The 27,481-nt window shown below is 33.3% G+C and overlaps 2 protein-coding genes across 2 annotated transcripts; both read left to right on the plus strand.

The window, feature by feature from the left end:
• The first annotated feature begins 1,886 nt into the window (after window positions 1–1,886).
• Window positions 1,887–9,137, plus strand: emp3a (epithelial membrane protein 3a (MAM blood group)). Its single transcript, XM_073826097.1, has 5 exons — window positions 1,887–1,997; window positions 4,221–4,309; window positions 5,804–5,906; window positions 7,628–7,768; window positions 7,883–9,137. The coding sequence occupies exons 2-5, from the start codon at window positions 4,232–4,234 to the stop codon at window positions 8,056–8,058; spliced, it is 498 nt and encodes a 165-aa protein (XP_073682198.1). The 5' UTR covers window positions 1,887–1,997; window positions 4,221–4,231; the 3' UTR covers window positions 8,059–9,137.
• Window positions 9,138–9,881: 744 nt separating this feature from the next.
• fam83e (family with sequence similarity 83 member E) lies at window positions 9,882–27,369 on the plus strand. The gene is made up of 10 exons (XM_073826278.1): window positions 9,882–10,195; window positions 14,062–14,792; window positions 16,670–16,816; window positions 17,792–17,916; window positions 19,960–20,388; window positions 22,770–22,823; window positions 22,920–22,967; window positions 23,076–23,286; window positions 25,011–25,193; window positions 27,028–27,369. Exons 2-10 carry the CDS (start codon window positions 14,325–14,327, stop codon window positions 27,214–27,216), a joined length of 1,854 nt encoding a protein of 617 aa, XP_073682379.1. The 5' UTR covers window positions 9,882–10,195; window positions 14,062–14,324; the 3' UTR covers window positions 27,217–27,369.
• Window positions 27,370–27,481: the final 112 nt, after the last annotated feature.

Raw genomic sequence — 27,481 nt, forward strand, 5'->3', positions numbered from 1 at the left:
GTTCTTCAGAAAAATCATTTAGGTCCCACAAATTCTCAGCATTTTTGTATATTTGAACCCTTTCCAGCAATGACTGATTTTGAGATCCATATTTTCACATTGAGGACAACTGAGGGACTCAAATGCAACTATTACAGAAGGTTCAAACACTCACTGATGCTCCAGAAGGAAAAACAATGCGTAGAGTCGGGGGGTGAAAACTTTTGAACAGAATGGAGATGTGTACATTTTTCTTATTTTGCCTAAATATCTTTTTTTTTTTTCATTTAGTACTGCCCTTCAGAAGCTACCCCCCTGGCTCTCGTTTCCTTCTGGAGCATGAGTAAGTGTTTGAACCTTCCGTGAGTTGCATATGAGTCCCTCAGTTGTCCTGTGTGTGAAAAGATGGATCTAAAAAAAAAAATCAGGAATGTTGGAAAGGGTTCAAATACACAAAAATGCTGTAAAACCAAATAATTTGCGGGACCTGAAGGATTTTTCTTTTTCCTCATACTCAGGAAAAAAAAGGTACATAAGCTGTCACAGGGGACCTTTAAAAAAAAAAAAACTTTGTAACTATATGGTCCATATTAGTACCATAAGGGTACATTTTAGTTCCTAAAATCTATATATTAGTACCCAAAAGCTATAAAAATGTAACTATTGGAAAGGTATCACTCCAGTGACGGCGTATTTACCTTTTTTTTCCTGAGAATCATAGAATTTTCCTATATTATAGGAACTAAAACTATTTGAATGAACCGTACTAGATAAAAATAGTTCATTTTGGTAAACAGAAAGATTCGTTTTTGGAGCGAAAAGATTGAAACGCTCCTCTGGGGGATTTACGGGTGTGAACTGATGTTTCTCTGGGTGGTCTATGTTTCCTCCAACAGGAAATAATCGTCCAGATTGCTCCATGTAGGAGTTTTCTAAATGCTTGAACTATAGAGCATGTGACTATCCATGAACAGAAGGCATGCATATAATCATCAAACTGTAAAATGTAGAGTTTAGGACACTTATTGGACACTACAGTACAGAATTAGACACTTTTTTATTTTCTATTTAGGTTTGTGTTAAGCTTTTTTAAATTAACTGTTGTTTCCAAGGCATTGTTAGATGCCACTGTTTAATTTTATTTGAAAAAAAAAAAAAAAAACAGCAACATAGCTATTAAACTACAACTTCTGGTTTTAAATCTGTTCGATCTCAAAATAAAAAGAGGTGCTAAAGTCTGATTTTGTGGTGGCTGCGCCCTAAAGTTAAATGACTATAATCATAATTCAAGTGATGATTGATTTTGAAAGTCTGACAGTAGTCACTACTGTAAGGTTAACCCTGCCTGCTTCAAATGTTTCAAATGTTACACATTACATGTACTTACTATTATAATAATGATGAATTATGCACAATTACTGTACATGCAAGTAACCCTATACCGAACCCTAACCATATAGTAAGTACTTGTAGTTAATTAACATTACTCAATACTTAAATGTATAATTACACTGTAACAAAGACACCTTAAAATGAAAACATAACCCATTACTTTAATAAAGTAAATGAAGTAGTTACACTACTTACATACATTTTAAATAGGGTAACTTGAAATGTGTAACCCATTACATTTCCAAAGTAACCTTCCCAACACTGTACACACATTTACACAATTTGTTTTTATTTGCCGAATCTACTATATCAGAAGATGAATGCATTGACTGTTGTGTAATTATGTAACTGACTCTCTCTGGGTTTGGGTGGACGCAAACCCATTTTTAGTTTGTAGAAACTAACCCAGAGTTTTTCTGGAGCTGTGAAGGAAACTCCTCCTCTAACCGAGCTTGCATTCCTTTCTGGACCGTTTTTTCCCAGACGTGGGAGTCTGTGGAGAGAATGAGTGTGTGTGGAGGGTAGAAGAGGAGAAGAGAGGGGAGGAGACCAGTTAGAGACACAGAGAAAAACACAGGACTTCAGACCAAAGGTTTCAGAAGATTTTCAGAAGACGAATACACAAGGTAAGCTGCATTTTCACTTTTTGAACATCAAAACATATTTCTACTCCAAGAGGTAATAGTTTTAGACTAGTTTTACAGCCTTGTGTGCCATTGAATAACCTTTATAGTGTTTAAAAGTTCTTCAGAAAGCTGTAATTGTGCATGAAGAACCTAGAGGGTCTTCACTTTTAGTTTATTAATGCATGCAACTAAATGCTCCTCTACAGAACCGAAACTTTTCATTTCAAAAGAACCCTATGAAATATGCAAAAAGTGATAAACCTGTTACCATGTTCTCTGAGATTTTCTTGTTTCTTTTATTTATACATGTGCTGCTCAAAAGTTTGGGATCAGTAAGACTTGTAATGTTTTTTGTTCATCAAGGCTGCATTTATTTGATCACAAATACAGTAAAATACTGTAATCTTGCAAAATGTTATTACAAAATAAAATAATTGTTTTTATTTTAATATGCTTTAAAATATAATTTATTCCTGTGATGCAAAGCTGAATTTTCAAAGCTGTTACTCCAGTCTTAAGTGTCACATGATCCTTCAGAAATCATTCCAATATGTTGATTTATTATTAGAATTTTCAATATTGGAAACAGTTGTTTTTCTTTTTTCAGGAGTCCATCACCTTTTATTAATTTAACACATCCTTGGTGAATAAAAGTATTTATTTCATTCAAAAAAAAAAGAAAAGAGACCTCAAACTTTTGAACAGTAGGGAATATTGTTAGAAAAAGTTTCTATTTTGAATGCATGCTGTTCTTTTTAACCTTTTATTGATCAAAGAATGCTAAAAAAAAGTATCACAGATTCCAAAAAATATTAATGTAATGTAATGATGTAGTGATGCTGAAAATGTAGCTTTGTGTCACAGGAATAAATTACATTTTAAAATATATACGCATAGAAAACTGTTATTTTAAATTAAAATAATATTTCACAATATTACAGTTTTTCTGTATTTTTTGGTTAAATAAATGCAGCCTTGATGAGCATAAGAAACGTCTTTAAAAACCATTAAAAATCTCACTGATCTCAAACTTTTGAGTGGCAGTGTATGTACAATGCTTAGATTAAAAAAGAAAAAAGATGCAGCCAAATAGACTAGAAGATTATGTAATCATTCCCATAAAACTGCCAACATTTCTTAATTGATTTCATATGATAGGCAGTGCAGCAGAACAGACTGAGACATTGTTGTAAGATCATACAGCTCTGTGTTTACAGTGCATCTTAGTAAAGTCTTAAGAAAAATAACTGTCCCAGGAACATGTAACAAGAAGCTCCTGCATGTAAACATAGAGAGGTGGGGGCAGAGTTAATGAAAAGCAGAGCTGGGCAATGTTGACTAAATACGTAATCTTACGGCCACCACAAAGGGCCTCTTGGTCTCTGGTTTGGAAAGAGATCCTCGCATGCACCGTGAGTTATTTTCATTGCACACTGTTGTGACGGAGAGGGTTTGGAATCTCGGGATCTGCTTGTGTCATTCCCAATCTTCCGTTCCTATCCGGATCCGTCACACAGTCCTTATTGATGAATGGAAGTTTTGTTTTTGGTAACTTGTGGATGGAAAAGTCGTGGAAGGTTTGTGGTATAGCCGCGTTTTGCGTCTTGGAAAACGTGATGATGGAAAAACATCTAGCAGTGAGGTGAAAACTCATTTATAGGTATGAAGCAAGTGAAGTATTATTACAGCGCTTGAATCAAAGTTCACACGTAAGTCTGACATTTTTCCCTGGAAAAGACGTTGCCAGCAAATTACGTCATTTCGATGAACTAAATGAACTTTTTTGGAGACCCTCTATACATTATTCTGTTCAAAAGTTTGGTTTTTATTTAAAGATGTTTCTTGAGATGATGATTTCTGAAGGATCATGTGACACTAAAGGAGTAATGGTGCTGAAAATTCAGCTTTGCATCACAGAAATAAATTACATTTAAAATATAGTCAAATAGCAAAACAGTTATTTCAAATTGTATTAATATTTAGTATTTTTACTGTATTTTTGATTAAATTGTTGAGCATAAGAGACTTTTTAAAAATGTTTAAACCGTATGAATGGGATGCATATTCACATCAGATGATCTTACATTCTATTCGTTTAGTTTCATTCAAATCTGGACATCAGACGCAAACCGCTGTTTACACAGTCGGCTGCATCAGAGGCTTTTCAGACACACTGATTAAATCCCAAATGATTCCTCAGAGAACCTTTCATTCTGTCTGCAGGATCCACCAAAATGGCCTTCCTGTTGATGTTTGTGACCGTTCTGCATTTGGTCACCCTGGCCATGCTTTTCATTGCCACCATGGAGAAGGTTAGTCGTCATTCACTTGCACAAACACTACTCTGCTGTAAAAGGTATCTTATCCATAGCTATTGCAATAAATACGCTGAAGTCAACTCAGAATCTGCAAAATGTTAATTATTATGCTTAAATAAGAGGGATCATACAAAATGCATGTTGGTTTTTATTTAGTACTGACCTGAATAAGATATGTTTACATATAGCCCAAAAGAAACAATAATAACCTTGTTCAAAAGTTTACATATGCTTGATTCTGAATACTGTGTTGTTACATGAATGATCCACAGCTGTGTTTTAGTTTAGTGATAGTTGTTCATGAGTCCCTTGTTTGTCCTGAACAGTTCAACTGTCTGCTGTTCTTCAGAAAAATGCTTCAGGTCCCACAGATTCTTTGTTTTTCAACATTTTTATGTATTTGAACTCTTTCCAACAATGACTGTATGCTTTTGAGATGCATCTTTTCACACTGAGGACAACTGAGGGACTCATATGCAACTATTACAGGAGGTTCAGACGCTCACTGATGCTTCAGAAGGAAAAACAATGCATTAAGATAAAAAAAAAATGAAAACTTTTGAAAGGAATGAAGATGTGTACATTTTTCTTATTTTGCTTAAATGTCATATTTTTTTTTTCATTTAGCACTGGCTTTTAGAAACTACAGAAGATACTTGCATGTTCCCCAGGAGACAAAATAAGTAAAATTTACCCTGATCTTCAAATTCAAAAAGTTTTCTTCCCCTGGATCTTAATGCATTGTTTTTCCTTCTGAAGCATCAGTGAGTGTTTGAACCTTCTGTAATAGTTGCATATGAGTCCCTCAGTTGTCCTCAGTGTGAAAAGATGGATCTCAAAATCATACAGTCATTGTTGGAAAGGGTTCAAATACACAAAAATGCTGAAAAACCAAAGAATTTGTGGGACCTGAAGGATTTTTCTGAAGAACAGCAGGCAGTTTAATGTTCAGGACAAACAAGGGACTCATGAACAACTATCACTAAACAAAAAAAAAAAAAACACAGCTGTGGATCATTCAGGTTTTTTTTCTTTTGTGGACTATATGTAATCATCTTTTATGTTAAATATCTTATTCAGGTCAGTACTACCAAATAAAAAATAACATGCATTTTGTATGAACCCTCTTATTTTGCTAAAATAATTAACATTTTTGCAGATTCTGCAAGTTGTATGTCAACTTAAAATTGTAGGCTGAAGTCTTGTACTAAATATTTTCAATGCATATATCAGGTAAAGCTAAAACCTTTTTAAAAAGCATCTTCAGTTCATTACATCCTTTGTTTCTAAGTTGCATTTTTTTCTGCAATGGTATTTAAAAAATCTTTTACACTTTCCTTTAACTATACACTTTTGTTATTGTTTAATTGTTGTTTTTATACTTTCTTTTGCATTGTTTTTGTACTGCCCTATGAAGCTGTTATCTAAAAAAAGCTATACAAATTGTATTTCTTATTCAATTGCATTATTTATATTATCTTTTTCTAGTCCTGGTGGTCTTGGGAAGACATAGAAAACAGAGATCTCTGGTATAAGTGCACCTATGAAAACGCCACAGATACCTGGTTATGTGCTTCTGCCAGCGAGAGCGGTGGGTGACACTCATATTTTATCTCAGATTTTTTCATCTAAAAATTGATATACATGAATTATTATAATAACTGGATTTAATTATCAGAGTCTAGAGTCTACAAAACTTTGGTTTAAAATCACTTTCTTCGTGTTGTTTAACTGCCATTCAAGCAACTGCACATCACAGAGATGCTATTTTTGCATTTTTTTGATTTGCCAAAAAGGCCTCATATTACCTGATTTGAAATGAAAGGTGCAAAAATATTAATATGTATCAGCTTAAATGCACTTATCAGAAAGAAAAAGGTGGATAATTTCACTTAAATCAGCGTTAGGCATAAAATAATGTCTTCAGAATCATTCATACAAGTGAAAATGAAAAATGCTTTTCCGCTTACAAATGGCTGCAAAAGCAAAAATGCTATGAAATGCATCATAATTTCTGAGAAAGTGTGACATCCTCAAGCAAAACAGGTGATGTTTTTTGGAATCAGCACTCAAAATTAGTACGAAACAAGTACTTGTGACCCTGGACCACAAAACCAGTCATAAGAGTACATTTTTTGGCATTAAAATGTATACATCATAATAAATAAGCTTTCTATTGATGTATGGTTTGTTAGGATAGGACAATATTTGGCCGAGATATAACTATTTGAAAATCTGGAATCTGAGAGTGCAAAAAAAAATTGTACATATTGAGAAAATCACCTTTAAAGTTGTCCAAATGAACATCTTAGCAATGCATATTACTAATCAAAAATTAAGTTTTAAGGCGAAACACTGCAGGTGAATAGGGTAAAAAAACAAATAGTTATCACCTTACTTAATTGAATGATTACATTGATAATTGCAAACATTTTTTGTATTACAAGTTTTCTAAAATGTTAGGTTTTAATATGCAAATGAGGCATTATTTACTAAAAAAATGCCCTAATTTGCATACATTTCTAGTACAAAATTCTGAACACTAGATGATGTCAGTTTCAAAATTTTTGTTGATTTTTTTTTTTTTTTTTCAAATGTTTTTACAGAAGGAATTTTGGGGATCTCATTTTGTCACTTCATAATTCAGAAAATACTTAGAACAGGCAGAAAACGATATATTTTTCACAGATTTTTAGGGAATCAATTGTTGTATATAATCAAGCAAATTATATATGAACAAATCCCTCTGCAAAAACCTTCAGGATATAGACAAGAATCAAAATGTAAAGTTTGGTGTGTGTAAGTGTTACTGAAATTGAGATTTATGGCTCAGTGTAGCAGAATAAAACTCATTTTGAGAAAACAGCCTTTAAGAATATGCATTGTAATTGAAATCTATTGACACAAATAGATAAAGTGCTATGAAAGAACACTTAATGGTGTCTTTTGGATGTTTTCTTTCTTCCACCAGTCTGAAAAAACACTTTATATAAAAACCAAAAAGCCCAAAATCTCAAATATCCCCTTAATATATTTACAGTAGGAAATATACAAAATGTCTTTATGGAACATGATCTTTACTTAATATCCTAATGATTTGTGGCATATAAGAAAAGTTGATGATTTTGACCCATGCAATGTATTTTTGGCTATTGCTACAAATATACCACTATACCGCTGCTTATGACTGGTTTTGTGGTCCAAGGTCATAAGGTCATTTTTTTGGCAAATATAATGGGGGCGGTCTTTTCAAACTATAATCATTTGTTAAAAGTAAGCAACTCTTTATATTTGTATTTCTTCATCTTTCAGAATGGCTGCAGTCAGTGCAGGCCCTCATGATCTTGTCTGTGGTGCTCTCTTCCATCTCCTTCATGGTGTTCCTCGGACAGCTCTTCACCATGTCCAAAGGAGGGCTTTTCTACTTCACTGGCCTGTGTCAACTTTTTGCAGGTATATAAACTATTTAACTTTGTATTTATTTAGGTAGGTAAACTAAGTTCATTTCATAATCTCACTCTCTATACAGTATGCTGGCCACTTTTTAATTTCACCTCATTTACACAGGTTTTGCAGCGTTTTCGGCAGTTCTTATCTACACCTTTCAAAAGAGGGAGATTCTTCAAGATGCTTATGTACTGGAAAAGGGTCATTTCGGCTACTGTTACATTCTGGCCTGGGTGTGTGTGCCTCTTTTACTCATCAGCGGAGCGCTTTACGTGCATCTGCGCAAACGGGCCTGATTTTCTGCTTAACGCCGCACATGTGCTGCAGTAGTTTAGTCTGCTTAGTCTGAGATTATATATGCTTATGGCTGTTTTTAGGCAAGTCAGTTTATGATCTGGTTCATTGTTATTTATTATCAACATATTAGTTCTTAGGACCAAACTTCCACGTTCAACACTTGCTTTGATGCTTCTGCTGAGTTGCAAACAAAACTAGATGTATTTTATTGCTGCTTTAAGTTTGATGCTGATAAGTGGGATTTTAATGCAAAAAAATAAATTTATAAGGAAAATGAAAATATACTCACCTGAGATGTAGATGAGTTTGTTTCTTCATCAAAACAGAGTTGGAGAAATGTTGCATTACATCATTTACTCACTAATGGATCCTCATTAGTGAATGGGTGCCGTCGCGATGAGAGTCCAAGCAGCTGATAAAAACATCACAGTAATCCACAAATAATCAACATGACAAAAAGCTGCATCTCTGTAATAAACAAAACCATCATTACAGCATTTTTAACATTAAACTGCTAGATCCAGCTATCCATGATATTGCTTTCTCCATTAAAAAAAAACGTCTTGTCTAAATCATTAAGGAGAGAAATATGCACTGATTAAGCACTGTTTACAATCAAAAAACAGTTCTAAACAAATATTTGGATGGACAACAGGAGATGGATTTTTCACTTGAGGAAGCATTATAATGGATTATGAACAGATATTTTGATATCTTAAAAATTAAAACCTGAAAGATGGATTTGTTTCTTGCAAACATGCAGCTTTTGACTTCATAATACATTGGCTGAAGATTATCTGTGGATTATTGTGGTGTTTTTACCAGCTGTTTGGACTCTTATTCTGACGGCACCCATTCAGGATGCATAGGTCAGCAAGTGAATGCTACATTCCTCCAAATCTGATGAGAAAAAGAAAAATATTTTCAGCTTTTGGGTGAACTACAGTATTCCTTTAAACCATATGTTTAGAAAACTGGAGTAAGTTGAAATTCCCAAAACTGGAAAGTCGAATAATGAATATGTGCACGTGTCTTTGTATTATTGTGTTTTTATGAATGCAAACTCTAAATAAATAAAACATTTGTATAAAATCACAACCGTCATGTGTTTTATGTAAGCGTAAACCTCTCTAAGAAAGCTTTCAGCGCAACTCTGAACAAAAAATAGAACAATTGTACTACAAAAATGCTGCGGTGCAAGAAGGATCAACAAGAGTCCACTAGGAGCATGTTTGGTATCGAGTGAGTCAAGCTGCTCTTTAAGTGGTTTACATAGTAATGAGATTGAATCAGTAAAGATAGTTGTTACTTAAGTTTAAAACTGAAATATTCACTTCAAACTGTTTTAATAAATCTATCACTGTGTGGTTGATTTAGCATGACAACATGCCATAGTACCACACATTCTCTGCTTTTAAAAAGCACTGTCTCGGCACAAAATAAACAACAGCATGACAACTACAGATAGACAAGGTGATTAAAAAGGAATGTGTGCATTAATGAGTTGCATGGAATTCCAGTTACTTGTTCGTGCAGAACCCAGAGGTGAGCAAAGGTGAGCTCAGCATACTTTCTTCAGTGGATTAAAACACTCCCACGCACATGCAGCTTCTATGCACGTGTCCAAGCACCTAGTATATGTATTGCAATCTCCTGTCCACGGTCTGTGACGTGAAAAGGGACCACTAGGCAGGTGTTGAGTTCCAGCCTCGCCCCCTTTTGGCTCTTAGCTGCGAGGGAAGGAAGGTCTCAATCTCTGCTTCTCGGAGATAACTTGCTCAGCTGGTAGAACCAGTCACGATAGCGAGGCCGGCGACGCAGATGTGTTTACTAAAGACACAATAAAGACAGAAATCTAATAGCGGCCTTGCAATGCGAGAGGACGTGGGCTGAGGGACACCTAAACATGTTTTCGGGATGGTTTGCTGATTATATGCTGACTCAAGAAGTGGATTTGGGCGAAAATTAAAAATGGGCAGATCGCAGTGATGAGTTGTTGCTCACATTGGCTGGCAACAGGGAGTAATTGAACACCAGATAGAGAGAGGTCATTTAGAATGGGAGGAGATTGCAGCGATATGTCAGAACTTGACGGTAAGAGTCAATGGACTGAGGGTGTGTGAGTGAGACGGACGGGTAAGTCATTCTCTTTTGGAACTTTTAGTTCTAGTGAAGTATTCCATAAACTTGTCAACAAAAATAGATATGTGCACAAGGAAGTACACTTGAGCATACCTTTAGAGTGTGAATTGAGAGTCGTAGACACTTAAACGCACGCTGTTTGCAATTAAACGAAAATGTGTAATAGTTTAGAGTGCTTTTAACCCACTTAGGGTGTAATATATATTTCTATGTAATTTCGTGATTGCTTGTGTATGCCTTTGAAATATATTTAAAGTGTACTTACGATTTCAGGTTTGGTAAACTGAAATATGTGACCCTGGACTACAAAACCTAATTTAATAAGGGTCAATTTTTTTGAAACTGAGATTTATAGATCATCTGAAAGCTCATTGATGGTATGATCATATTTGGCCGAGATACAGCTGTTTTAAGAGTGCAAAAAAAAAAAAATCTAAATATTATGAAAATTGCCTGTAAAGTTGTCCAAATGAAGTTCTTAGCAATGCATTTTACTAATCAGAAATGAAGTTTTAATATATTTACGGTAGGAAATTTACAAAATATCATCATAGAACATGATCTTTATTTAATATCCTAATGATTTAGGACTTAGAGTGCATTTAAGTGCTTTTAACATGGTTGCTTTTGTTTTCTTTTGAAATATATTTAAAGTGGACTTACGATTTCAGGTTTAGTAAACTGAAATATGTGACCCTGGACCACAAAACCAGTCATAAGGGTCAATTTTTTGAAACTGAGATTTATTGTTGTCCAAATGAAGTTCTTAGCAATGCATATTACTAATCAGAAATTAAGTTTTGATATATTTATGGTAGGAAATTTACAAAATATCTTCATAGAATATGATCTATATTTAATATCCTAATGATTTAGGACTTGGAGTGCGTTTAAGTGCTTTTAACATGGTTGCTTGTGTTTTCTTTTGAAATATATTTAAAGTGTATTTATGATTTCAGTTTTGGTAAACTGAAATATGTGACCCTGGACCACAAAACCAATCATAAGGGTCAATTTTTTATAGATTATTTGAAAACTGAATAAATATACTTTCCATTGATGAAATAATATTTGGCCGAGATACAGCTGTTTGAAGAGTGCAAAAAAATTGCTTTTAAAGTTGTCCAAATGAAGTTCTTAGCAAAATTGAGGTTTATAGATTATCTAAAAGCTCAATAAATATACATTTACATTGATGATATGATAATATTTGGCAGAGATACAGTTGTTTGAAAAAAAAAAAAATAAATAAAAAAAAAAAAAATAATAATATATATATATATATATATATATATATATATATATATATATATATATACATATTGCGAAAATTGCCTTTAAAGTTGTCTAAATTAAGTTCTTAGCAATGCATATTACTAAACAAAAATGAAGTTTTGATAGATTTACGGTAGGAAATTTACAAATTATCTTCACAGAACATGATCTTTACTTATCCTAATGATTTAGGACTTAAGAGTGCTTTTAGCAGACTTAGGATGTAATACATATTTATATGTAATTTCATGATTACTTGTGTTTTCTTTTGAAATATATTTATGCAAATATGTGACCCTGGACCACAAAACCAGTCATATGGGTCAATTTTTTGAAATTGAGGTTTATAGATCATCTGAAAGCTGAATAAATATGCTTTCCATTGATGATATGATAATATTTGGCAGAGGTATCTTGAGCTGTTTGAAGGGCGCAAAAAAATAAAAAAAATCGAAATATTACGAAAAATGCCTTTAAAGTTGTCCAAATGAAGTCCTTAGCAATGCATTTTACTAATCAGAAATTAAGTTTTGATATATTTACGGTAGGAAATTTACAAATTATCTTCATGGAACATAAGGATTATCCTAATGGCATTAAAGGAAAATTGATCATTTTGACTCGTACACTGTATATTTGGCTATTGCTACAAATATACCTGTGTTACTTAAGACTGGTCCAGGGTCACATATACTTACACATCATTTAATTTCATAATGGCCCTGTGAAAAAGAAGTACCCTTTAGCATGCTTTTAAAAAATAAGCACTTATTGCTTAAAAAACAAAAAATAACCGAACGTAATGTTCTCTGACACATAATTGCTTGTTTTCTGCAATTAAATAAAAACATAATAGATTAAATTTATATTGAATGCAGTTGGCTGAACTTTAGAGTGCTTTTGGACACTTAGGACTTAATATATATCTATATATCATTTCATGATAACTTGTGTTGATTGAAATACACTATTCTATTGAAACTTGTTTGTCATGTTCACTAAGCATTCGTAATGATGATGTGGCACAGTATATGAACTTTACATGTAACATTGAATAACTCACTGCAGTTGACATAATCAAGTACTTTCCATGTGCTTTAGTATGTGAGTCAACACTTCAATTGTGTTAAAACAATGATTTAAAATGTACTTTTAAGTCAAACTTAAACCTTTTAATTCATTCATAATATAAACCAATCTTAAGTAGCGCAGGTATATTTGTAGCAATAACCAAAAATACATAGCATGCGTTAAAATAATCAAAATTTCTTTTATGCCAAAAATCTTTAGGATCTTAAGTAAAGATCATGTTCTATGAAGATATTTTGTACATTTCCTACCGTAAATATATGTGCTTTTGGACGTTGTTATATCTAATTTGATGATTACTTAACTTGTTTGTCATGTTTATTAAGCATTTGTAATGATGATGTGGTACAATACATGAACTTTAAATGTAATATAGAATAACTCATTGCTTTAGTATATGAGTCAACACTTAAAAGTAAGTGTACTACTGTACTTATTAAAACAATGATGAATGTCATTCAAAATGTACTTCAAAGTAAAACTTTATCATTTTAAATCAAGTGAACTCTCTGAAAGCCTAAATAGCCTTTTTTTCATTCATATTATATGTGACCCTGGACCACAAAAATAGTCTTAAATAGTATGGGTATATTTGTAGCAATAGGCAAAAAAACATAGTATGCGTTAAAATGATCAAATTTTCTTTTATGCCAAAAATCATTAGGATATTAAGTTTTGCTACCATAAATATATCAGAACTTCATTTTTGATTAGAAGTATGCATTGCTAAGAACTTCATTTGGACAATTTTAATGGCAATTTTCTCTATATTTTAATGTTTTTACACCCTCAGATTCTAGAATTGTATCTCTGCCAAATATTGTCCTATCCTAACAAACCATACTTCAATGGAAAGCTTATTTAGTTTTCAAATGTATAAATCTCAGTTTCCAAAAATGAACCGTTATAACTGGTTTTGTGGTCCAGGGTCACATAGACTCTTAAAAATAAAGGTGCTTCACGATGCCACAGAAGAACCTTTTTTGTCTAAATGGTTCCATAAAGAATCTGCAGAACCTTTCTGTTTCAAAAAAGGTTCTTTGTGGCATAAGAAGTGTCTTTAGATTTTCAAAAGGTAAGAAAGAGATGGTTCTTTAAAGAACCTTTTGACTGAGCGGTTCTTTGTGGAACCAAATATGGTTCTTCTATGGCATCGTTGTAAAGAACCCTTAAAAGCACTTTTATTTTTAAGAGTGTAGAAGAACCTTTTTTGTCTAAATGGTTCCAAAAAGAACCTTTAACATTTGAAGAACCTTTCTGTTTCAAAAAAGGTTCTTTGTGGCAAAAGAAGGTTCTTTAGATTTTAAAAAAAGGTAAGAAAGAGATGGTTCTTTAAAGAAGCTTTTCTTTGTGGAACCAAATATGGTTCTTCTATGGCATCGTTGTAAAGAACCCTTAAAAGCACTTTTATTTTTTAAGAGTGTATTACCTGCAAGTACATTTGAGATCAAATAAAAACTCTAATGTTGTTGTTTTCCCTCAAATCTGTATTCTAGGGCATTTCAAAATCCTCCAAATCTTTGAAGGACCTCAACAATGATTCCAACATGAAGTATCCTGCATTTCTTTTGACTCTTGCAGCTTAAAAAGGGTTAAATATCTTCAACACATGAAGACGAACCTCAACTATTTGAATAATCCACCAACCTCCTCCTCCTCCAAATAACTTAGAGCAGATGCCGGTTATTGTTTTTGTATCAACATGTAATTTTCCACAGTAGTTTTCCTTGTAGAAGAAGGATAATCTCCGTCTCAAATCATGTCGGACTCTCAAGAGCAAAGCCTCAACGATAACGCGGTCTTCACTGCATTGACAGAGGCCAGTCCAGGCTACTTGCACTGCGAGGAGGAGCGATATTGTGTGGAAAGCCTGGTGAGCTCCGGTTCTGAGGCTTTCTACACCAAACTCCACCATGAACAAATCAGAGCCTTCCTGTCCCCCAGTGAGGTGAACCAGATTTCCAAATGGACCGAGGATTATCTTCAAAGCGATGCGGTTGTGGAAGACGGAAATGGTGAAGTGGAGGTCGGTTCTGATGGGGAGGACTTTTCTGGACATTATTTTCCCGCAGAGTCCGACACTCCGGCACCATGCTTGGAATTGGGATGGCCAGAAAAGACCATCTGGATGGACATGGGACAGGTTCACATCTACACCAACCCTCCTACAGAGGAAGCACCCTCTATACGGGAAGTCCTCAGGAGACTCCTACAAGGAGCCACTAAGGTAAGACCAGATCTTTGAAACTAAAACAAAGGATGATAAGTATAATGACAATATTCTAAGAAGTTGCTCTACATATGAAAGAAAGACACAAAAGTCACCACTATAATGGGAAAAAAAAACTATAACAGCAGCACTAAGGAATGATATCATTGAAAGCACTTTCAAAACTTTTTTTGTCTCCAGCTGATGAACCTTAAAAATCTATCTTTGTAACACTGTAAAATTTAGCATTTATCTATATGATTGAGTTTTATCATTTATTTTTTTTAGAATTTATAAAAAATGTGAATATATTATATATTATATGAATTAATTAAAAAATAGATCTTTATCTGTCTATATATGTTAATTATATATTTTTGTATCTATTTATATCTTTTTGAATAAATATTCTATACTATTCTTTTTTTTATTCTCCATTTGTTTTTCAAACGTAACATTTTCGTAAAATGACTTAATTGCAACAGTGTATCATTTACAGTAGCATTTGTTGATATGTGATTGATTTTTAGAATGTAATGATTTTTAGAATTTATAAATATTTTAATATATGAATTAATCAAATTAATCAAAAAATATCTATCTATCTTTGCAATACTGTAAAATTTACAGTAGCATTTATCTATATGATTGATTTTGATCATTTAATGATTTTTAGAATTTATAAAAAATTCTAATATATTATATGAATTAATTAAAAAATCTTCATCCGTCTATATATTTTTATTTTATATTTTTGTATCTATGTATATCTTTTTTCATAAACATTCGATACTATTCAATTCTATTCTATTATCCAATTGTTTTTCAAACATAATATTTTCGTAACATGACTGAATTGCAACATTGTATCATTTACAGTTGCATATGTTGATATATAATTGATTTTTAGAATTTATAAATATTCTAATATATTATATGAATGAATTTAACAAACCTAATTATTGATATATATTTTAATTATATATATATATATATATATATATTTGGTATCTATCCATCTATGCACATACTGTATTAGTATTTCCTCTACACTCAAAAAAAAAAGGTGCTTTAAAAGGTCCTTCACAGCGATGCCATAGAAGAACCATTTTTGGTTCCACAAAGAACCATTCAGTCAAAGGTTCTTTAAAGAACAATCTGTTTCTTACCTTTTTATAATCTGAAGAACCTTCTTTCACCACAAAGAACATTTTGTGAAAGCGAAAGGTTCTTCAGATGTTAAAGGTTCTTTATGGAACCATTCAAACAAAAAAGGTTCTTCTATGGCATCATGAAGCACATTTATTTTTAAGAGTGTAGATTAGTGAAAAAGCTACTTGTAATAAGTTTGGATTCATCATGCAGTCTTTTTATGGTTTGTCAGTTTATTTGAAACAGATTTTAGTATTTCAGTAGGTTGGTATATTAACATTATATTAGTACATGAAATATGCTATGAAACATTTACTTACTTCTTTATTAATGTCAATTTAAGTTCACTTTGTGAAACCTAAAGTGGCGCTACACTGAAAATGTTGGTACTTGCAAACAATTTATTTTGGTTACATTTTAATACATTTAAAATTAGTCATCTTAATGTGTTAATTTAATTGTAGGTACAGCACAATAAATTGATTGCAAACAGTTACACACAAAAAAAAATTAATCATATTTTTCATATTTTACAGTAATTTTCTGGCAACCACAACTGCCATTTCTTTCTTTTTCTGCTTTAAACCATACATTTAACAATTTTTGGACAGTATAGTTAGTTGAATGCAAAATTGAAACTATTTTAAAAGTGTGGTATCTGAATGTTTCATATGACGATTCATCTGTAGGAAGTCTGCTAAAATATTTCCTGTAAGCATAGTTTTTTTGTTTGTTTTGGACAGCTGATCGCCATCGTTACAGATAAATTGTCGGACAACATCGTGATTGCTGACCTCCAAAATGCTGCATCACGGGGCGTTCCCGTGTACATCATCCTGAACAAAAGATCTGTGGAAGAGAACTGCTTTTTGCACCGGCTTCAACATCCGGTGAGTTGATTTAGTAAACTAATACTATAACTATATCTATAATAATTTTTTTTTTAATTGAATTCAAATTCAGCTAAACTTGCATTGAAAAACCATTTAAGTTTTAGTCATTTCATTTTTTATTTTTTAGGTAGCACATCAGGTTAAACCAAAATAAAAATGTAAAACGTAAAAATAAAGGTTCTTTAAAAAAAAACTTTTAACATTCATGGAACATTTCTATTTCACAAAAGTTCTTTATAGTGAAAAAAGTATTTTGATTTGTAAAATGTTCTTCACACTAAGAAAAAAGTTATTTTAAGAACTGAAAGTTTCCTCAAAGATTTTTAGAACTTTTTGTGAAATGGAAATGTTCCAAGAATGGTAAAAGTTTTTTAAAGAACCTTTAGTTTTATATTTTAAATTTTTTTATTTTAGTTTAACCTGATGTTCTACTGAATAAAATGACGAAAATATTGATTAAAAACTATAATAGCATGTCAGTAAGATATAATACAGTGATTAGTGACTCAGTGTCCTGCATGATTTTGCCCTGGTTTTCATGCAAGTATTTCAAGCCAGTTGTGCAACTTTTCAACCACAAAACCTCCATGCACACCTTAACAGACTCAACTTTAGGTTGTTCCTCTAAACAAAAGACTCAGACACACCTTAGTGGATAACTCTGCATCTGTTAGCAAATATTGCTCTTCATCACAGACTGTATTCCTCTTTCTGTCTCTGTTAAGTATGAATGAGAAGAACTCACAAGGCTGTCGTGAACAGGTCCAGCCGCATTCATCTGGTGCATACGATTGTCGTGCGGTAGTGGAATGTCTACTCTGCATATCTGAAACTCAACAGGAACTGACCTTTTGTTTAAGAGCTGAAATTGCTAAAGTTTTGAATTCATTGGAAATCATCCGAACAGTCAGTTGAAGCATGCATTGAAGAGAAAAGAGTGTAGTTCATGTGAATCTCTTCCACATATTTCAGAACATCAAGGTGCGCCTTCTTGGAGGTAAAACATACCTGACGCGTGACACTAAGATGGTGGTCGGAGAACTAAAGGACAACTTTGTGTTGGTGGATCTGGAGACGGTGATGTTTGGAAGCTACAGGTAAACGGGTTTCATAAAAGAGCTCATAAATCAGCCAAGAAACGCATTAGCTGCAGTTGGAGACTTGCTCAAGGGAACAAGGGTGGGAACCTTCCGGGACTTGAACCAACTTTTGGGCTGCCAGCTCATACCTTTAAAGACTTTAAGCCACACCACCCCTACATTACACAGACAATTAGAGAAATTAACAGTTTGTGGGAACAATTCGTTGGCTTCTTTCACAGTTGTTAAGCTACACTGCTGTTAAAAAGACTTACCTTTAAAACGGGTAACCTTTATTAAGAATGCAATAAAAATGGTAATATGAGATATAGCTTAGTTTTCTATTTGAATATTTTATGGTCAAAGATTTTCAGCATCATTACTCACAGATATGTGAGTAATATGTGACCCTGGATGACAAAACCAGTCTTAAGTAGCACATATTAGTAACCAAAAATGCATAGTATGGGTAAAAAATTTTCAATTTTTCTTTTATCTCAAAAATCATTAGGATGTTAAATAAAGATCCTGTTCCATGAAGATATTTTGTACATTTCCTATGGTAAATATATTAAAACTTAATTTTTGATTAGTAATATGCATTGCTAAGAGCTTAATTTTGGACAACTTTAAAGACAATTTTCTCAGTATTTGCATTTTTTTGCACCCTTTCGGATTTCAGGTTTTCAAATAGTTGTATATCGGCCAAATATTGTCCTATCCTAACAAACCAGACATCATTGGAAGCGTATTTATTCAGCTTTCTAATAATGTAGAAATCTTGATTTCAAAAAAACATGATGCATTTTTTCAGGATTCTTTGATAAATAGAAAGTTTATATATTGTATAACATTCTGAAATATGCATCCTTTCTGAGTGACTTGAGTTCACCTAAAATCATTTACTTTCCAACATGTTGTTTAAAGAAGTTGTTCACTTCCAGAACTAAATTTTACAGATAATGTACTCAGCCCCTTGTCATCCAAGATGTTGATATCTTTCTTTCTTCAGTCGTTAAGGAAAATATTTCAAGATTTCTCTCTAAATATAATGGACTTCTATGGTGCCTCGAGTTTGAACTTCCAAAATGCAGTTTGAATGCTTCACACATTCCCAAATGCAATTGCAAACAATACTTTTTAACCTCAAACACTCCTCTTTTCTTGCTTTACCTAAACTTTTTTCTGGTTCAAGTCTCATTTTCTCCTCAAACTTCAAAATAGCTCTTTTTTGTTAAGGGTGTTTGATCTTTTTTGCATGTTCACTTTGCAAACACTGGGTCGGTACTTCTGCAGCGATGTAGGGTGATTTTGAAATGATTTTTGAAGTTGAGGGAGAAAATAAAATAGGAATTTTTCGACATACCCAAACTGTCTTGCACCAGAAAAAACTGAGTTAAGGCAAAGCAAAAGAAAAAAACAAGCATTTGTGGTTTAAAAGTGTATAAATTCTAAAAAAAAAATTGTTTCACTAGATAAGACCCTTCTTTCTTGGCTGGGAACGTTTAGAGCCCATTGAAGCTGAAACTTTAACTGCATTTTGAAAGTTCAAACTCAGGGAACCATAGAAGTCCACTATATGGAGAAAAACCCTGAAATGTTTTCCTCAAAAAACAAATATTTTATGACTGAAGAAAAAAATACATTCTTGGATGACAAGGGGGTAAGTACATTATCTTTAACTTTTTGTTCTGGACGTGAACTTCTCCTTTAAAATTCATGATTCCACAAAAAAACAGTGGATTCCCATTGTCAAGCTCTAAAAGATCAAAGAAGCACCATGAAACTGAAAAATAGACAAATAATCATAAAAATAGTCAATATTCCTTGTGAGCTGATTTCCAAGTTCCTTAAGATATTGTAACGATTCTGAAAATAATAAATCCCACTTTAATGCACTTTGTTGTCTGTTCCAAGACAATGTTTGAAATATGTGGAAAGAGATTTGAATGATACAGACTGTTTTTATTTTTTTGTTGTTGCTACTTTGTCTTTTGTGGGAGCTGTACATGTTCTAAATCGTTAATAATCTCTTGATTTGTTTTTCTTTGTCTTGCTCAGTCTTAGCTGGACTGATGCTCACCTGCATCGCCAGCTCGTCACCGTTTTGAGCGGCCGGGTTGTTGAATCTTTCGATCGGGAATTTCGGATCCTCTACGCTGCCTCGCTCCCAATCCCAGACGTGTGGAAAGCTGGAAAACCACCTTGCGATCCCAAAGAATATAAAAGACTACCGTCCTTAAAAACAAACTGCAACAAAGTTGAACTCGGCGAGCTCGTCTCCAGTCCTCCGCCTCCACCTACCGACAACCCCCTGGACTGGGAAGAGATGGGGGTCATCCAGAGATTCCCAGACAGTCCTCTTACTCCACCTGAAACTGCGGAGGTGCCATTTCAACATCGACACCTCTTAGAAAGAATCACAGGAAGATATGAGCCTCCCTATGACTTTAACAGCAGACATCTGCCTGGGCAACAAGAGGATGGCAAGTGAGTAGATCATGCACAGTTCTTTGACCTCAGACTGTGTTTATTTTACTGCCGAATAAAAATTTCTTATTAATTTAGTCACCCCCATGTCATCCAAGATATTCTTGTCTTTCTTTCTTCGGTCGCAAAATAATTGTTTTTTCAGGAAAACGTTCCAGGATTTTTTTCCAAATAGTGGACTTCAATGGTGCTCAACGGATTGAAGGTTAAAAATGGCATTTTTAATGCTGGTTCAAAGGGCTCTAAATGATCCCAGCTAAGGATTAGGGTCTTATCTAGCAGAACGATTGCACTGTAAAAAAAAAAAAAGCCGTAAAATTTACAGGAAAACCCTGGCAGCTGTGGTTACCAGAGTTTTACTGTAAAAAATACGGTAGCAATGTTTTACATTTTAAGGTTTTCACTTAAATATACAGGTAAATACCGTAATTTCTGATTTTTTTAAATTGATATAATGGTGATGTACCAACCTTTTGAAGTACTGAAATCTGTTTTGTACCTTTGCAATACACTGATAACCACCAAAAGCAGGTGGTGATGACAACATCACATGATCAACCAAAGCCCATTACAAGGAGATTTTAAATAATAGAATATATAGAAGGTGCACAATGTCATTCACACAAACACTAAACACCATCATGGTAACACACATAAAACTGATTTAAGGCAAAAAACATTAATTTATCAGCATTATATGTAACATATAACCCTAATGTACAAACCTGGCAAGAAAAATCTAAGAAGAAAAAGTTATTTCCACAAAAAACATCGAATAAAAAAAATGAAACACAGGGAATTCTGGGAATGTCAGTTTACGGTTATTCACTGTAAATTTTAACTTCTTTTTCCTTTCAAAAAACGGTATACTGCCGTAAAAGTACATGCAATGTCCAACACAGTTTTTTACCGTATATAGAAGGGGAACTTACCGTTAACCATATCACAGGTTTTTACCGTAGCATTTTTACAGTTTTTTACTGTTAAATTCACGGTCATTTTTTACAGTGTGGTCATTTTCTTAAATAAATTAATATTTAACACTTTTTACCCACAAATGCTTGTCTATGTCCAAAAACTCCCATCTCATGTTCTCCTCGAACATGCAGTGTTCACAAAGCAAAAGTGCAAATAAGGTCAAACGCCCTTTACAAAAAAAGGTAAAACAGCAACGTAGAGAAGTTGGAGAAGAAAAGGAGATTGAGTTTTTCGACATACCCTAACTGTATTGAACCGAAGTGCACAGAGTACGTATCGCAGAGCTAGACAAGATGTGCATTTGAGGTTAAAAGTATATAAATTGTAATTTAAAAAAAATAAAAATAACCAATTGTTTTGTTAGATAAGACCTTAATTAGATCATCAGTAAAGAACTCCTAACTTAAACGGCCGCTGGCACAAAGCCATGGGAACCAGATGAGTCCTCTGCAATTTGACTTTGATGCAACATGAACTTTTGCATTATTGACACACTATTGTCCAATTTTAATATTTTAATACTGTAAGGTTGTGATACACAACTTGTATTGTAAAAAGCACTGTATAAATAATCTTGACTTGACTTGACTATTCCTCGTCTGGGATCTTTCAAGCCTTTTTGAAGCTGCATTTAAACTGCTTTTTAAACCTTCAATCCGTTGATCACCATTGAAGTCCACTATATGGAGAAAAACCCTGTAATGTTTTTGTCAAAAAACGTTATTTCTTTGCGAATGAAGAAAGAAAGACATGAACATCTTGGAAGATATGAGGGTGAGAAAATTACCAGAAAACTTTTCTTTTGAAAGTGGAACAGACCTTAAACTTTTGAATCATGTGTATATAAAGCCACAAAAGATATAAGTGAAATAAGGCAACTTTAAACAGCATTCCTACAGATCAAATTGCATTTAATTGCATTAAACCCAAAAATGAGTTTTGTCATTTAGGTTACACAAGGATGTGTGATGCAAATTGATAAAAAAGATTTCTATTTTGAATAAACGATGTTCTTTTTAATGTTTTATTTATCAAAAAAAAATCACAGGTTCCAAAACCATATGAAGCATCATAACTGTATCCAACATTGATAATAAATCAGCATATTAGAATGATTTCTGAAGGATCATGTGACACTGGAGTAATGATGCTGAAAATTCAGCTTTGCATTCCAGGAATAAATTATATCTTAAAGTACATTGAAAGAGAAAAGAGGTATTTCAAATTGCAATAATATTTCACAATGATCATAAGAGACGACTTCTGTTTTTCTTCTAAAAAATCATTCAAAATCGTACTGATCCCAAACTTTTAAACGGAAGTTCAGAATTAGTAAAACATTCACCTTAAAAGGCATTTTCTGTACAATCTTGTTTACTCTGTCTTATCTCTTTATGTTTCAGGTTTAATTCAATGTTTCTGTCAGATCTAAGGCACCCTGAATATCAAAGAGCAAGGTCAGTATTTCTCAAAAAGCTTTTTATGTTATCTCCTACGTATAGATGTATTGTTAGTCGTGTTTGTTTAACATACACTGCCTGTTTCTGTTGTAGGCGACATTACTCTCCAGGAGAAATGCATTCCAAAGAGGTAGTGAACAGGTAAATATTAAAACCGGTCCACAAAGTCATTCAGAGCGAAAGACAAACAGCTAAGCAAATATTTGGATAGATGTTAACAAAAGATGTGCTAATCTCGTTCATCCAAAGGCCTCTACAGATTCCTGACAGAATCACGTATCCACTAATGAACGCTGAAAGTGAGGAGAGGTTTCCTGTGTACAAATCTCGCACCCACCGAATGGAAATGACGTCAGAGGACGATCTCGGACCCTCTGCCCAACGAGAGCCTTACCTGAGGAGAGACAGAGTTTTAGGAGAGAAAATGAATCTTGAAGGAGCCCCAAAACCTAGTTTTAAGGTATATGCTGGAGGTATACTGCATATAAGATGTATCTGGACCTTTCTTTCGCTCTTGAATCTATGGCAGCCCATAAAACCGGTTGCGGAAAAGTTGTGAAATTTGGCACACTGATAGAGGACAGTCTCAACATTAACCATAGCAAGTTTGGAATCTCTAACTCAAACTCTGCAGCGCCACCACTTGTCCAACGTTTTTCTTTCTTTGTGCTAATAACAGAATTGAAATCCTTCAATCCTCCAAAAATCGTATGGTTTAGTTTTTTTTTTCTATTTTTAATTGTTTGAAAACTGATCCTAGATGGTTTGTCTGATTTTCACCAAAATTGGCTCAGATCCTCTTTAGACCATGCTAGCAAAAAAGTTATGGAATTCAAGTTGATTACTCAAAGCGTTCTCAAATAACGCGTGAACAAAATCTACAAAAAGCATGCAAAAATGGATGTGAAGCTATATCTCCGCAATGGTTTGGCGTATTGAGACCAAACTTGGTGTGTGTTATAACAAGCATGACCTGAGGCTACATGCAGTGTTTCGGCACAGTACCACCTAGTGGTCAGGAGATATAAACAAATGGCTATTTATGCTTATAACTTCTCAATGGTTTGGCCAAGTTTCTCAAAACTGGTCTCGTTGGTTTTGGAGGAGCATGGAGCAATTTCAACATTTTGAAAAATGCTAGTAACTTCTGATGAAAATGGCTTATTGTAATGAAAGTGATCTCAAAATATTCCTTGGGTAATGCCGAGAACATTGATATCAATTATGCCAAAATTGGCCGAACTGCCGGTCCACCATTTTGATTATTGTAGAAAACCTACTTTTTCAAACTCCTCCTAGACCATTGATCCGATTTTCACTAAATTCGACTCGGATCATCTTCAGACCATGCTGACAAAAAGTTATGGATTTTGTGTCGATAATATGAAACGTTTTTAATTTAACACATCAACAAATTTGCTGGAAAGATGCCAAAGTGCATCTGCATCTGAAGCTGTATCTCTGCAAAGCTTTGAGATATTTGTACCAAATTTTGTATGTGGCATTGTCACCTCAGACTGATTACACCACATCAATTTAGTAACCTGTTGCGCCACCTGTTGTTCAAGAGTAATAAACCATTCATTAACCATTAATTATGAAATTTACAAAAATGCTATTAACTGTAGATTGCATTAGTCTGTTGTAGTCTCAAAATATTCCATACCAATTATACCATAGTTGGCCTAAATTCTTGTCCACCATATTGATTTATGATGAAAACTTACCTTTTCAAACTCTTCCTAGACCGTTCATCCGATTTACACCAAAATCGAGTCAGATCATCTTCAGACTGTGCTGACAAAAAGTTACGGATTTCATGTTGACAGATGAAACCGTTTTCGTACAGCGCCTCTACAAATTTTTGACTTGATGCCAAAATGACTCTGAGGCTTTATCTCTGCAAAGCTTTGATATAAAGACACCAAACTTTGTGTGTGCCTTTGTCACCTCACACTAAACACACCACATCGATTTGATAACAGCGCCACCTGTTGGACAAAAGTGATAAGCCATACAATCATATTACTAGCAGTTCTACATTACTTATCTGTCATTTTGACTATAATCATCTTAAAATGGCTTCCTTTACTCATTGTTGCAGTTGGTCTGGTGCTCCATGCCATGCTTAGCTCCTCATTTTCCCTATTTGTGTTCTCATTTCTGTTTTGTTTTCTCTCACAGAAGCCTGCTGAACTGTCAAGAAGCAAGACTTTCAGCACTTTGAGCGACATTCTTAAACGGGTCAACGCACGTGTGAGTTCCTCAGGACAGCAGAGGGGAGACAACCAGCCGGCAGCCGTCAGCAAATCCACAATGGACCTCAATATGCAACGTTCAGATACGCCATCAAACGCTCGAACCACCGTAAGAGAGATCAAGATTTCTCAGTTATATGCATTTTCTGTACCAGCTTTTGAAACAAAAGTTAAAAGCCTTAAAAAAGCCATAAAGGCTGCTATTTCAGGTCCATTATTAATGGTACATTGTTATTTTGAAATTATTTCCATGAACCACATCCGTGGGGTGTTTTTAGTTATAACTTATTCCTCAGTAAACATGTTTACAGTAAATATTGTACAACAGAATCCTAGAATGTATTCTTGTTTTAAAATGTACATCACACTGTCTCAAAAGTACACACTAAAGTTTAGTGTCAGTAAGATTTATTCTTAAAAAGAAGGGTGCACTAAATTGATTGAAAATCAATAGCTACATTAAAATATTTCATTAAGTTACACTTTTAATATTTCATCACAGTTTCAACAATAAATAAATAAAATCAGCATATTAGAATGATTTCTGAAGGATCATGTGACACTGAAGACTGGAGAAATAATGGTGAAAATTCAGCTTTGCATCATAGAAATAAATTATATTTTAATATATATTCAATTAGTAAACAGTTCTTTGAAATTGTAATAGTATTTTACAATATTAATGTTTTTACTGTATTTTACTGTACTACTAATGTTGAGTCAAAAAGACTTCTTTCAAAAACATAGAAAAATCTTACCAACCCCAAACTTTTGACTGGTAGTGTATAACTTATTAATATTACATTAAACATTACATTACTGTGGTTGTTTCTCAGTAACTCTTACTATTGCAGGATTGGTCATGTACATTTTTAAGGTATTAACATTGATTATGTTGTTAACGACAAATCCATGTCATATCATTTAATTTAAAATTAAAATAATTTAAATATAATTTAATTTAATTTGTGTGTGTGTGTCAAAGACATAAAAAGGATTTAAGCATAAAAACAACAAGTGTAATACTGCTTTAAATTGTTGTTTTTCCAAAAAAATATTAAAAAGTTTTCTGTTTAATTTCATTGCATTTTTGTTTTTGTTTTTCTGAGCAAAAAAATTAATATCATACATTTTTGCCTAATTTACAGAAGACACCCACTAAAATGTCATTCAGTGTAACCATCTTGTCAGGCATATTTACAACTAAAATTAATGTATGACATATTAAAAGACAAATTACTTTCACCCCAATTACTAATTAGTTGTAATTCTACATTTGTAAAATTTGCCATTATCCTAGGTTTCGCCCATTTGTCAGTAAGAATTTTTAATAATTTAATAAGCTCCCTTATTCTTTTATATAGTTTATAATTTTAATATCAAAATAAGCATGTTGTTTGATATTTCTACGTAAATATTGTGTTACACTGAATGACAATATAACATTATTTCAACAAAAATTTATTTGAAAATTTCAAAGTAGACACTTTACTTACATTTAATGTTCTTTATGGACATAAAAACACTTATGACATGGACATTCTTTAGTCTTTGACCTATATATATATATATGCATATATTACCCTGGACATTTTTGAAAATTAGATTTATATGCATAATAAATAAATAATAAATAAATTTGTAAATAGATAGTAAATAAGCTTTTCATTGATGTTTGGTTTGTTAGGATAGGACAATATTTGGATGAGATCTGAGGAATCTGAGGGTGCAAAAAGATCCAAATATTGAGAAAATTTTAAAACGCTTTTAAAGTTGTCGAAATGAAGTTCTTTACAATGCATATTACTAATCAAAAATTAAGTTTTGATATATACATCAAAAAATGATGTATGATCTAGTATGATCTTTCCCTTTACCTTTATCAAGTGGCCATATATTTCTTTTTGAATTCTCATAAATTATCCTCTTCTATTGTCTTACAGAACGCAGATAATCTGCCCCTAACTCCAGCTCTGGCACTTATGAAAAAGCGAAACGATGAGATCAAATCAGGACTGTTGAGAAGCATGCCAAGTGTGTTTACACCCGGATTCAGAACTCCCAACTTCAACCTGCAGAGGGAGACATGGAGGGCTCCATTCAGAAGCCATAGAAGTGAGGAGGAGCACTGATGTTATGCAGGAAACCCCAGACAATGACATCACCAGTGTTACAATAATTCCCACGTATTTAAATTTGTAAATGTTACTGTAATAAACAGGGCTGCAGGTAACAAGGGGATTTTCCTGCCTACAGAAAATAAATATTCATCAGCAATGAAGTTACAGTTGAAATAAGACTAGTAATATATGCCTGGTTTAAATGTCTTGTTGAAAGATGTCAATTGTTTGTACTGCCTATACATACCCTATCAGTCAAATTTTTTGAACAGTATGG

The sequence above is a fragment of the Garra rufa genome, chromosome 20 (assembly GCF_049309525.1).
Source record: "Garra rufa chromosome 20, GarRuf1.0, whole genome shotgun sequence".
In the NCBI taxonomy this organism is placed as follows: domain Eukaryota; kingdom Metazoa; phylum Chordata; class Actinopteri; order Cypriniformes; family Cyprinidae; genus Garra; species Garra rufa.

Excerpts from the sequence above, each read along its gene's own strand:
- fam83e (XM_073826278.1), top strand. The coding sequence starts at position 14,325 with ATGTCGGACTCTCAAGAGCAAAGCCTCAACGATAACGCGGTCTTCACT. Across the intron at positions 14,793-16,669 it reads TCCTACAAGGAGCCACTAAG|CTGATCGCCATCGTTACAGA; the intron begins GTAAGACCAGAT and ends TGTTTTGGACAG. Across the intron at positions 17,917-19,959 it reads GTGATGTTTGGAAGCTACAG|TCTTAGCTGGACTGATGCTC; the intron begins GTAAACGGGTTT and ends TGTCTTGCTCAG.
- emp3a (XM_073826097.1), top strand. The coding sequence starts at position 4,232 with ATGGCCTTCCTGTTGATGTTTGTGACCGTTCTGCATTTGGTCACCCTG. Across the intron at positions 4,310-5,803 it reads TCATTGCCACCATGGAGAAG|TCCTGGTGGTCTTGGGAAGA; the intron begins GTTAGTCGTCAT and ends ATCTTTTTCTAG. Across the intron at positions 5,907-7,627 it reads TGCTTCTGCCAGCGAGAGCG|AATGGCTGCAGTCAGTGCAG; the intron begins GTGGGTGACACT and ends TTCATCTTTCAG.